This window comes from Arachis hypogaea, chromosome 11 (genome assembly GCF_003086295.3).
Source record: "Arachis hypogaea cultivar Tifrunner chromosome 11, arahy.Tifrunner.gnm2.J5K5, whole genome shotgun sequence".
NCBI classification, from domain to species: Eukaryota; Viridiplantae; Streptophyta; class Magnoliopsida; order Fabales; family Fabaceae; genus Arachis; species Arachis hypogaea.
Window position 1 is genome coordinate 76,882,684 of NC_092046.1, and position 14,530 is coordinate 76,897,213.

Here is a 14,530-nt window from a genome sequence, read left to right on the forward strand (position 1 = left end):
AGCATGCAAAAGTGGAAGGAACACAAGAAATCAAGTATTTCAGAATCTGGTAGCGACGCGCACGCATGGACGATGCGTACGTGTGACTGGTGCAGTAGACACACGACGCGCACGCGTGGCTGACGCCTACGCGTGGCCAGTGAAAAAGACCAGCGACGTGTACGCGTGGCTGACGCGTACGCGTGACAGAGAGTCACGTGCTACATTAAACAGAAGACGCTGGGGGCGATTTCTGGGCTGCTTTGGACCCAGTTTCAAGCCCGAAAATACTGATTAGAGGCTGCAGAGTGGAGCTGGAAGGAGGATTCATTCATTCATACTTTCATTCACATTAGTTAGGTTTAGATGTAGTTTTCTAGAGTAGGTTTTAGTATTTTTAGGTTTAGTTTTTCTCAAATTCAGATTTCTACCTTACTTTTATTTAGTTTTCTTATACTTTTATTTGTTCTAGTACTTTGGTTTGTCTACTTCTATCATTGATTCTTTTATGTTGCCAATTTAGTTTATGAATTCTTCTTATTTCCTTTACTCCTTATTAATGCAAGTTATGTTTTCATGTTTATGATTGCTTCTTTCTCCATTTGTTATTATTGTTTCCTAATGCAATCGTTGGTCTTAGATTTTGCTATGTCTTGTTAGTTTTCTAAGTTTTTATTCTATGCCTTCCAAGTGTTTGATAAAATGCTTGGTTGGATTTTAAATTAGATTTTTATGTTCTTAACTTGGATTGATCAATTAGAGACTCTTGAGTTATCAAAATTCTTTTGTTGATTAGTGATTGAGACTTGCTGGTTGGCTTAGACTTCACTAAATCTAGTCTTTGATTAGGACTTGTAAACTTAAGTTGATTTTGCTCACTTGACTTTTCTTCATTGTTAGAGGTTAACTAAGTAAAAGCAAAAGGCAATTACCATCACAATTGATGATGATAATGAGAATAGGAATTCCAATTCTCAATCCTTGCTAGGACTTTTCTTAGTTGTTATTTTATTTCCTTATCATTTACATTACTTGTCTCTTATCACAAAAAACTCCAAAAATACTTTTCCATAACCAATTATAAGTATACTTCCCTGCAATTCCTTGAGAGACGACCCGAAGTTTAAATACTTCGGTTAATTTTATTGGGTTTGTATTTGTGACAAACAATTTAAACATTGATTGAGGTTTAATTGTCGGTTTAGAATTATATTTGCAACGCAATAATTTTTGTGAAAATCTTTACCAATATTTTTCCTCCGTCAGTTGTCCTATTATGTTAAAAAACAAGGATCAAATTGAGCTTTTTTTTAGTCAATAAACACTCTATCCTTCGAAATACTCATCAAGGACCAAATTGAATGTTTACTTAAAAAAAATCCCAACACAATTTTTCTTTTTAATTAAAAAAAAGTGAGTCTTTATTTTTTAAATGCTACATTATTGTTCATATAACTTTCGAAGTAATTAAGTTCTATGTTTCTAATAAACTTGGATTTGACCGTTTTGGGTAGCTAACTAGTTTAATTTCCAATTTACATCATAGCTAGCTATCCCCACTAATTTGTTGCATATTAGAATGATGAGACACGTCCATATTACATCCCCTATTTCCTATGTTACAGAAAGTAACAATATAGTGACGACAATAGCAAGAGGTCAATGCGGAACTTGATGATCAATGATTATGAAAATATTGGCATCTGATTCTAAATTATTGGTTTGGGTAATTATGTCACTGGCCAAGCACTATTATTTGCTTTACTGCATCCTTAGCTTCAACAATAATAGATTTGGTTAAAAACAAATGAACGGTCAAAAGGCAACCGGGAAATTTTTGAGCAATCATAATGATGATGAAAATTACTGAATATTGATTAATGATAACATGACTTAAATCCAGTCAAACTTTGAGTTCAATTATCATGCTATGTGATAGTATTGGTATGAATTTTTGTTTCAATTCAAGCTTATTGAATACTAACTTTATAAATCAACATAATAAAAAGTAAAAACTAATTTATTATGGTTAATGCCACATGCAGTCACATAAACAAGATGTATTATTCCACATTACCTAGATGTATCAAAATTTCCAAGACATTGGCCTGTAGTTGAGATGGCCGAGTTGGTCTAAGGCGCCAGATTAAGGTTCTGGTCCGAAAGGGCGTGGGTTCAAATCCCACTTTCAACATATTTTTCTTCATCAAGAAAACCGCAGCCTATGTGATAGTATTTATGTGAACTTGCATGGATGATGGCAATATTAGAAGATTGATTATGAAAAATATTATTAGAAGAAAAAGAAGAATGAAAGGCCCCTATCCGGCGAGGGAAGATTGAAGGGGGAGTCATAAATAGGTGAGAGAAGCATAATCATGATGGGCAGCCCCCCTCCCTGAAGGAGGGCATTACATTAGCCACTACTATAATGTGAATCTTTATGAAAAGATTTTGTCTATACTTCAGGCCAAAAGAAATCAATACCAAATCCTGAACTTGTTCCAAGAATGTAACTTAGTAACATACATCAACTAGTTAATTTTAAAATTAGCCAACATTGGTAGTGCAACGTTCTCTTCTTCTTCAACCTTCACATCTTTGTCGGGCCATGAACACATGTCACTTTCTGCTGCTCTTTTACATGTTCTCAATTTCTTCTTTTCTTTCGTATGCAATTACTCTCATTTATGCACTTAAGTGTTGGGCCAACCGTAGGAAGCTTTCAACTATCGGGGAGACACCACATCAAACTCAAAACCTTAAGATAGTAAATTAATGGGTCTCTCATCTTATAAACTCCTCACTCTTCCTTGCTTTCTTAGATGTGGGACTAATTTTAACACTCCTCACACTTGCAACACTAACAATAAGCCTATTTCAATTTCAATGGCATCTTCAATAGATATTAATATTAATGCATGAGATTTCAATCAATGTCTCAAATGATCCATTCTTATTTTTATTCTATAATTTATATTCCCAAAAAAAATTTCAACATACGTCTAATATTAAAACATCTAAAACTTCGGTACAAGGAACATTGCATCAAAAAAGTCATTTAAGCATTTCTTTTAATAATTAGAATAGAGCATTCATAATGTTCGCCGTGAAGGAGTTATTTGAATAATAATTAATTATTTTAACAATCATGTTATATGTAGACAGAAAATTAACTACTAAATTAACTATTTATATAGAATATATATTAAAATATACAATTTCGCTACGTTATCAACAGCATTTCTATCAACTTCTGCCAATTCTTGTTTATAACTGTGTTTAATGGAAGTGTCTTTGCGGATGTGTCTAATAAAAATGTCTTTTTTATAGCTGTATTTAATGAAAGTGTTTTTATAGATATATTTCTTAAATGTATCTCTTTATACATGTGTTTAAAATATAATAATTAATTATTGTTAGTAATAAATTGACAAATAGTATATTGGTACCCGATACTTTTCCTAAAATATAAAATACGCATTGAAATAAATTATACAACATATATATTTATGCACCAATATATGATAGCTAATTTTTTATAAGCATATAATAATTTTGTTATTTTGATTTAAAAATTGCTTAATTTTCAATTGGTTTGAGCAATGAGACCGTTGAAATACTGATACTATATAATATGAGGCATGTTTTCTTACTTTTTATTTTGTATAATTTATATTCACAAAAAAGAAATATTCAAATGTCAGTTTTAAAACATGCATTTGAAATCCCACTAAAGATCATTTAGGGAAGACAATATAACTCATACCTACGAGTACTTGCCACGGCACTACTCGATTGAGGCAGATAATAGTCCGGCCTTTTTAGGGTTCATAAGGATGGGACGGAGTCGAATTTTGGGTGTTTTCATCTCTACCTGTTCTAATATATATAAATACATAATATATATATTCATTTTTAAAATTATATCATTTTTGTTTACTTTTTTTTAGTTTAATTTATGTTTGGATGATGTTTAAAGTTTTATAAATTTTAAAATTTATTTTTTTCTAACGAATTTTAAATATTACAAAATAGGACGAATTAAGAAATTTTACTATATTTAGGAGTGGCAATGGGGCGGATAGGGGCGGATTTTTGCTCTACCCAACCCTGCTCCGCCGTACAACAAGCCGCATAGAACCTGCCCCACTTTTATCCGCAGGTAGTAAATCGTTGAACCTTAACCCGTCCCTGCGGGTATCCGCCCCGCCCCTACCATCTCTATAATTATTAAAATTCAATAAATTAAATTAAATTTCAAAATTTATATAACCATCATCACATATATAACATAAATTAAAATAAAAATTTAAATATAATATAATATTATTAATTATTTACTAATTATTTTACATATATTATACATATTATATATTAAAATTATATATATAGCGGGGCAAGTAGGAACAGGTATTACCTAAATCTGACCCTGTCCCGCTCCTCCCAAGAACCTGTCCCGTTAAAAATCCGCCCCAATGCGGGACGGATAATTATCCACCCCAAATGAATAGGAGCAGAGTGGATACCCGCGAATTCAGGTGGTATTGCCATCGCTAATATATTGGCAGATATTAACGGAATGGATTCTATATATTTAGGATAAAGTAAAGTGGGACAAAGTTAGTACATAATAAACTCGCTTCATTATTATCATTCCTAAAAATATTATGATATGAATATTTAAATACTTATTTGTTATTAGATTATAGATGCCAGATTATACATGGACATTCTTAAAAAAGAAATTCTAAAGAAAAAGGCATATGTTTCGAAACTCTTGAGCAAACACACAATTAGAGTTAGTTGAAACTCGATGTAAAAATTGAATGACGTTGACGGATTAAATATTGTTTCTTCAGTGAAATTATAAAATTAAATACTAAATAAGAAAATAATAACCGGTTATTGGTTTCAGTTTGGGAACCTTGATTCTGTAGTTGAATGATGATATATGTTTTTTCAAGCACCTACCCTTTCTTTCTGAACATCCAATTAACAAACACTATGCGAAAAAAAAAAAAAAAAAAACTAGGCACGCACTAATTCTCTCACAAAACTAACTCATTTTAGATCCCATAACTTTCCTCTTTTTCTTTTTCCCTTCCCGATCAATCTTTTAGAATGTTGAACGTCAACCCTTTTAAGAATTCAAATAACATTTTTCTCAATAAATATATAGCTGTAGATTCTTAATATTCATGGGGCATGGGGGAATGACCCTTATCATGCAACCTACACAAAAAAATGTATCTTATTTACGAGGCAGCACAGTTGTTAAAGTTAAGCTAGGTAAGCTAGGTCAATGTAAAATGAATTGATATAAATAAATTTTTTCCTGTTCTAGAAAATAGACAATATTTAATAGTAAAATTTTTAGGGCATTATTATGTTAGTATATGGTGTAGCAGTATTTTATTGATGAAATGTGAGGAGTCCAGCAGCGCGCACGTGCGATTGTAATAATTAGATACCCACACCCCCAAATACTCCCATGCTCATCTCATATCCCGGAAAAGAAAAAGTCAAAATTTTGATTTAAATATTCAAATAAACCATAAAGATACCAAAACCTTTTTCACTGCTAAAACCAATCCCATAACGCGATCCGTTATTTTTCCCTCCTTTTTCCCAATCCTTATAACGGAATTTCCCACCCTTTTTTGTCATTCATCCCCACTTTCCATCAAAATTACTGTCTCGTCCCCCACTTCAAACGCTTTTCTTATTCCCTTTATATGCAAATCTGATTCTCCTTATCTTACAACATTATGATAATAATAATAATAATAATAATAATAATAATAATAATATCACTTACAATTCCGACTCACTTGTATCAAACCATCTGCTGAGTTTTCACAAAATTGCAAACCAAAACTCTCAGTTCATCAATTGTTCTTTTTCTTTTTTCTCAATAGAATCATGTGAAACCAATTATTCAAGTATGTTTGTTTCTCTTTTTCGTGAAGGACGAACAAGAATGAAAATAAAATTATTAATTATATGGTAATTAAAAAAATACTAATAGGTTAGATTTTTCATTTGATATATACCAATATACCTCTCAAACAAGAGAAATACTAAACCTATAAGAATTTATTATTTTTTATCATCACTTAATCATCAACTTAATTTTTTTAGGGTGTGTGTAGTTTAAGTATTACTTTGTTATTCAAATTTCATTTTCATAAAAATCAAATATACCCAGGAAAAATGTGGGAATTGAAATGATGGTATTTTGATTTCTAGAAATTAAACTTATTTAAAAATAGATTTTCAGACTTTGAACCAAATATAAAAATATGATATTCTCATCTTAAAATTTCTAAGAATTATTTATAATTTCTCCAACCCACACACTCTTAGTGTAATTTCTTTAGTATAGTAATCCAACAACATATTTTATTCTATACTTTTAAATATTAATAACTAATTGATAATAAAAAATAATACATTCTGATAATTCTCTAACATTCTTTCTCAAACAATATATATAAATTAAAATATATTTTTATTTTTACCTTCTATTTAAGTAAACATTAGTCAATTCTCTACGTTTTTCTTAATTAAAAGTGTTGACATCCTAGTATTAAAAAACAAAAGCCTCATATGAATGTGATTTTTTGGTTGACTTCATAGAAATGTAATATTTTCTTCTAAATTTTTTTAATCCTTTTCTTAAAAAGAATAAATCTTTACATATAATAATGTATAATAATTTGTCTCATCCAATAATTATATATATTAAAAAATAATACTATATATACATTAAAAATTAATCATTATATATTTATTTATATATATTATTTAAGTAAATATTCTATCTTAATAGTTAATTTTATTATTAAATTTTGATATACACATAATAATATGGTTGATATCTGATCTGTTTTAAAAGAAATTGATAGTTTATCGAAATTGTGTGCAATCAAAGGTATTAATTAATCTTTGTCACTTAGAGTATTATTCTCATTGAATCTTAGTATGTAACCAGTTTAGAATATTATTGTCACCTATAATATTGTTATTAAAGGCGGAGAAACAAAAATACCAAGACAACGATGGTGGAAGAGTGGGGGCAAAACCGTACATTTGCACGTGGCATGTCTATATATACCTATCACTACGGGGGTTGAGAGTCCCAAACTCCCTCTTTCGCCATTACAACACCATTTTCCTCTTCTCTCCACCGTATCCAATTCCCTCTTCTTCTTCTTCCTCACACTTTCTCTCTTTCTCTCTCTCTCTCTCTCTTCCTTTTCTTTTTCTTTTGCTCTTTCTCTCAAATGGAAGAACAAGACAACAGAGAACTTGAGCTTCTACCGTCTTCGCGCGCCGATTCCTCTCTGCTCCGCTTCCGATCCACGGTTTCTTCGTCTTCGCTCGCGGAGGTAGCGCCTTCTGTGGACCTTCAGCTTTCGATAAGCGTGGGGCGTCCGACGGCGGCGGAGTGCGTGGTGCGGATGTGCGAGGGCGTGGAGGCGCTGAAGTGGGAGGCGGCGGAGCAAATCAGGCTGGCGGCGATGGAGAAGGCGTATGCGGAGCGGGTGAGGGAGCTCACGCGCCGGGAGATGGAGATGGCGCAGTCGGAGTTTGCGCGCGCCAGGCAAATGTGGGAGCGAGCAAGGGAGGAGGTGGAGAGTGCCGAGCGGATGAAGGAACGCGCCACCGCCCGCCTCGGCTCCTCTTCCTCCACCTCCTCCTCCTCTTCTGCTTTGGAGATCACGTGCCACTCGTGCCGGCAGAGGTTCAGGCCTGCCTGATCGCCCGGACACATGGATCCTCTTGTGTTCAAATTCTTTACACTTTTCGCACCCCAAAATACGTTATTCTATTAATTCTCATCACTGATCACTTTCATTTCTCATCTATATTATTGCTGCTTTTGTTACTTATCTGTCTTTTGTTGTGTTTCTAACCTACAATAAGGAAAATGAATTGAAATGACTTTGTTTCATAAGCAATAACTGAAAAAAATAATTAACCTCATTTTGTTATCTTTCTAATTTCATTTATTTTTGTTCATATGGTAGATGATGATGATGAGCTGGATCAGTAGTAAGTAACAGTAGTACTCGTATAATATTAATTTTGATGCATGTTTGATTATGACCAGCAATGATTTAGTTTTGATTATTGAGCTTTTTGTTATGGATGATACTGGAAGGAAGGACTTTATAAGCTTTTGATGAGACTCAAAAAAGCATATTATTATCTAAGAGAGTAAGAGATATGCTTTTCCGCTAGTTAGGACGTTTTTTTCCTTAGACATAAAAATAACATAAAATTAAAGTTTTTATATAGATGAATTTCATACATAACTTTACTGGTTCTCATGAAATCACGCGTGTTATTATTAGTTGTACCTTATTACCAAAGTGAAAAAAAAAATGTTGGTTTTTTGTGATTTGATTTGACAAGAACATGCCGCAGAATTTAATTAGTACATGCGTACGAGAAAGAGGGAATGATGAAATTCCAAGTTTGGTTCCGAAAATGTTATAATAATTATTATTTGGGTTGAGCGAATGGGGGTAAATGGAATAAATGAATTGATGAACACAAGTGGATGTGCTCGTGTTGAAGTAGTAGTACTATATAATACTCATATAGCACTAGTAGTACCCTCCTTGTTCTGTAGTTTTCAAAGATCTAGTTTATGCTCTCTCTCGAGGATTGCAACAAACATAGCGTCACTACTTTTTACGATCTTAAATCAAAATCATTATCGGATCAATGTTTTTCATCATTCTGCATATATCCTTAGCTACTACCCCATTCTTGGCATCTAGTTCAAATTTGTATATAAAAATAATTATTCATGTATTTCTTTTCAATGGTTTAAACTTTTAGAAAAAAAGTAATTTTATGATATAATATATCGATATAAGAATTTTAATAAAAAAAATATTTATACAAATTTCAAAAAGAAATTTAAAATTGTTGGTACAAACAGATTTATGATAATTAATAATAGTAATAGTAGTAACTTTTAACTCAGAACATATATTTATTGCTTACATATATTATGATGGGTCTAATCATATTAACGCCATGATTACTAATAGTATTAGTATTATTAGTTGGTAATATATATAATCCTTTAATTAAAAAGAAGAATAAAGATAGTAGAAGGCTTTGGAGAGTGAAGGAAGGATGAGTTAGAAATGGTGAAACAAGGGCCCTAGTTAGAACAAATGAATCAGTACAAAAAGCATATATAGTGTAACGCCAATCGCAAGACATAGGAGATATAGATATATTAAAATAGCTGTATCCACTTGTATTCAACTTCTTAACTTTTGCTCATCACAAACCAAACACCCACTATATCACTGTCCATAATATTATTGGATATGGATTATTATTACCGACTAAAAAGCAAAGCATCAATCAGAGCATTGATGAGGAGTAATAGTACAGTAGTGTGTGCTCCTGTTCACAGATATATGTTGCTAGATTATTCGAATCCATAAATCATTTGTATATTTTTTGTATTTCGGAAATTAAAACTTACACATACCTTTCCTTAATTGTAAACTAGCGTATTATCATTAATAGCTATATAGCCTCTTATGTTTGAGCAATGTTATAACATCAGTAGAATTTATTATTTTTTATTAATAATTAATTAATCAGTAAAAATATTAATTAAAAAATGATATTGAGTTATTAAATTAAAGATGTTAGATTATATATTAACTAAAAATATTAGTCAATAAGGGTTAGGTTAACAAAAATGGAAAGTATATCATTTTTTAAAAACGAAATTTTGAATTTAAATCTTACAAATAAATACTAAATATAACTTTAAAAATTACGTATAACGAAAATGAAAATATTTGGTAATCAAAGAAAATCAGTCAAAAACAGTCATAATTTGTCATATTTAGTATTCATTAATTGTTACGACAATTAATTAATACTAAATAAGACAAATTCTAACTATTTTTTTGTCTAAAGAAAAATATTTTAGAAACAAAAATTTAGTTACCAAATTATATATATAAAGCACTTTTCAATCTGGATTGTATATATTAGAGGATTAAGATTTTATAATTGAAAATGGATTAATTTAGATATTATTAAGCAATTTCAAGTACCAATTTAAATTAAATTCAAGTTTGGTATACATCAGTATACAGCTGGAATGTACATCATCAACGTTTAGATGACACTTCTGCAAGGGACTAACGACGATACACTTTTTCGAATTTCATGGATTTGATTAGTTATTTTAAAAAATTGAGGACTAAATTGAATAGCGATTTGAAATTTAGGGATCATTTTGGGCATTTACTCATTAGATGAGGTATTACAACTTTTAGCTTTTATGATGCACATTGTAACGATTGCAATATAACAGTGCATATACCTAATAGGCTAATACCCTTTTTAATTCTGATACGATCGAAAAGTTTTCAAGTATACCGATACATCGTTATTTTAGTAATTTTTAATTATTAATTTTAATTATATATATTATATATTTTTTTATAATTAAGATTAACTATTAAAAATTACTGAAATATATCACTACTTGTAAGTACAGATATTTCGCTGAGTTGTCGTGTCTGTGTATCAGAGATATTTCGGATACGATACTCACCGACACTCGTCCAACACGTGTGTTTACTATGTCTAACTGTGTCTTAATAAAAAATAAAAATTTCTTCTCCAGATATGCTTAGATATACCTAAATACCATCACATCACATGTCAACATGTCCAATCTTATTCTTAACATATATTTTTAAAATAAATTTAGATATAATATATATTATTATTTATTAAAATAAAAAATATTTTAAATATTTAATATAATTAAAATAAGATATTAAAAATAATTAAAAAATTTTATTTATATTTTAATATCAATAAAATATCAAAATATTATTACGATTTATCTAAAAAATACTTTATATTTTATATGTATGCGTGTTGTCGTGCTATGTAAGATTTTAAAATTTACATATTGATATATTTTATATCATGTTGTGTCTCGTATCCTTATCAATATCTGTACATCATAGACCGATACACTTGAAAAATTCAAATACGATTATGTTGCAGTAATATTACGTACACGAAATAGCATACTATACAATTTCAACTTAATACAGCTGCAGTAGTAATAATGACTGAAATTATAATAGAAGATTAATAAAATTTATTATTTTTATTTAATATTTAGCTAATATTAAATTTTAAATAATAATGTTAAGAAAATAATTTTTTAACTAATATTAGTAATTTTATAAAATTATTTTATTTACTTTAAATTTTAACTCTAAATTATAAACTGTTAACTCTGTTTTAAATTATAAAATTTAAATTTTTAAAATTAAAAAAATAAAAATATTAAGAATTAAAAAAAAAGTTGACTATATTGGTTATTAATAATTTATAGGGCAAAACACTAAAATAAGCCAAGGGAAAGAAATTTTTACGCAAATACGCCAAACCAAAATCTCGTTCATGAATCAACCAATACATGTTTATATGTAGTTCGAATTAACTAGATTCGAACTTGATCTACACATAATTCGAATCATGTTGCTTCGAATTATACACAAAACTCACACACACTAATTCGAATCAACCTGATTCGAATTACACGCATACAATGATTCGAATCAGGTTGATTCGAATTACATCCTCATTTATTAAAAAAATTAATAATTTATTAAAAAATTTATTAAAAAAATAATAATTTAAAATTAAAAAAATATATATTTTATTTCATGCATTAAAAAAAGCTAATAAAATATTTAATTACGAGACTTCTTTAAAATATTAATGAGCTATCAATTCGAATTCCATACAATACTCTTTTGTCCATTTTTAATAGCTCATGAATATTTTTTAATAATTTTTTTTTAAATTATATGGTGAGATATTACATGATTCGAATTACGCATGGGAAGTTCAATCACTCTGATTCGAATTATATGGTGAGCAATTTGAATTCTATACAATACTCTTCTGCCCATTCTTGATAGCTTATGAATATTTTTTAATAAATTTATTTTAATCATACCACAAAAAAATATTTTATTCTATATAAAATAATTTAAAAAATTGATTAAAAAATATTAGGAGTACTATAAAAATTTGTAATGTTCTAATGACATAGGTAAATACATGCATGTACACAAATTTTAAATAAAATACTCTACATAGTCAATAATAATTTAGAAATTAAAAAAAATATTTTATTCCATCCAAAACAATTAAAAAATATATTTTATTCTATACAAAATAATTTAAAAAAAATGGCTTAAAAATGTTATGAGTATTATAAAAGTTTATAATATTCTAGTGATTTAGGTAAATACATGATAAAAATATATTTTCTTTAATTTTTAAATTATTATCGACTATGTAGAGTATTTTTTTAATGTCCTAAATCATTACAAATTTTTATAGTACTCCTAACATCTTTTAAGCCATTTTTTAAATTATTTTGTATAGAATAAAATATTTTTTTGTGGTATGATTAAAATAAATTTATTAAAAGATATTCATGAGCTATCAAGAATGGGCAGGAGAGTATTGTATAGAATTCGAATTGCTCACCGTATAATTCGAATCATGTAATATCTTACCATATAATTTAAAAAAATTATTAAAAAATATTTATGAGCTATTAAAAATGAACAAAAGAGTATTATATGGAATTCGAATTGATAGCTCATTAATATTTTAAAGAATTCTCGTAATTAAATATTTTGTTAGCTTTTTTTAATGCATGAAATAAAATATATATTTTTTTAATTTTAGATTATTATTTTTTAATAAATTTTTTAATAAATTATTAATATTTTTTAATAAATGAAGGTGTAATTCGAATCAACCTGATTCGAATTATTGTATGTGTGAAATTCGAATCAGGTTGATTCAAATTAGTGTGTGTGTGAGTTTTGTGTATAATTCGAAGCAACATGATTCGAATTATGTGTAGATCAAATTCGAATTTAGTTGATTCGAACTACATATAAACATGCATTGATTGATTTATGAAATAATTTTTGGTTTGGCGGATCTGTGTAATTTTTTACTCCCGTTAGCTTAATATAGTGATTTGCCCTAATTTATAATTGGCCAAGTAATTAATTAACTCGTTCGTTTAAACAAATGTTCGAAGCTCGAATCACGTTTTATATATACAGGAATTTATTGGGAAGCAACAAATTCTTAAATATAGTTTCGATCTATATCAAATTAGTTTTTGACTTGTCAAATTAGAAAATACTGTAAAATAAAAAAAAGTTAACTCTGTATTTTTCAATTTTAAATACTAAATTTGATTTTAAATTTTAAATCTTGATAATATAAAAATAAAATAATAATCTAAATGATTGACTAATAATATTAATAAAAAGTGTTATCCCAGCCATCTATATTTATAATTGTAAATCACAGTTTAAAACACAATTATGATTCTTACATCTATCTCATTGGATAACAATAAGATTGTGTGTTATAATTTGCTATACTATACAACACAAAGATAATATCAATAACAGTACTTACAAAATTAGCTTGATATGTCAGCAACCATTGCAAGTAACATAACACTCGGATACAGTTAAAAGTGTCATGGGTTGGCACAATAATACAGTAGCCAATTTGATTCTATATTATTATCAGCTGAAACGAAATTATTAACTTTTTTATTTTTTAAAAAACAAAAAAAGCATCCAGTGGGGCTTGATCATAGACTTTGGGGACAAAGTATGTTTAAAAGAGAAGGCATGAAGTCACAATCTTGATTATTTAAGAACATTTGAACCCAGCTTCTAATTTAGTTCAATATCTATATTAATGTATCTCAATCTATATAGTAATTTTAACGAGAATATTATTTCCTGATCGTGAATTGGCTTACTAACCACTAGTGGTCACTTCTACCAACTATTCATTAATCGACTTGCTTCAAAAGAAAGTTTCTGTAATTTTTCAAAAATATTTTAGTAAATCTCAAATTAATTAATCACAATTAATAACTATCCAATATATATATATATATATATATATATATATATATATATATATATATGATATGGTGCGAGTTTATTGAAGACAGAAATAAAATAGAACTCTTTAAAAAAAAAATTATTTTTTGAAGAGTCAAACTTGAGTCAACTTTATTGAATAGAAAAGGTTTTGCATGTTGCTGCAGCTTTAATTGAACAACGCCTAGTTACAACTTTTATTTATTTATTTATTTTTGCTTCTCAAAGGATGTAGGATTTTGAAAAAATGATCCCCCTTTCCAGTTGTAGGGTACAAGAAATCGATATTTCCTTCTTTTTTTTTTTTCCTTCCCTTTTTTCCTTTCTTTCCAATTTAATTTCCGAACGCCACCTATATGGAACCCTACTGTTCTACATATATCGTAGGAGTTGTATCACTCACTCGTTATCTTCATCAAAATAAATTCTTTTGTCGTGAGCTGGCACTAAAAACTTCCATATATGATCATATAATTGAGTAATATAATAATGATAGTATATATGACTATATATATATATATATAAAGAAA

The 14,530-nt window shown here is 28.7% G+C and overlaps 1 protein-coding gene and 1 non-coding gene across 2 annotated transcripts; both read left to right on the plus strand.

Annotated features, from left to right (window-relative positions):
• The first annotated feature begins 2,092 nt into the window (after nucleotides 1-2,092).
• Nucleotides 2,093-2,173, plus strand: TRNAL-AAG (transfer RNA leucine (anticodon AAG)). Its single transcript has one exon. It is a non-coding gene; the product is annotated as a tRNA-Leu (tRNA).
• Nucleotides 2,174-7,117: 4,944 nt separating this feature from the next.
• LOC112722252 (uncharacterized) lies at nucleotides 7,118-7,971 on the plus strand. Its single transcript, XM_025773240.3, has one exon. It carries the CDS (start codon nucleotides 7,269-7,271, stop codon nucleotides 7,743-7,745), a length of 477 nt encoding a protein of 158 aa, XP_025629025.1. The 5' UTR covers nucleotides 7,118-7,268; the 3' UTR covers nucleotides 7,746-7,971.
• Nucleotides 7,972-14,530: the final 6,559 nt, after the last annotated feature.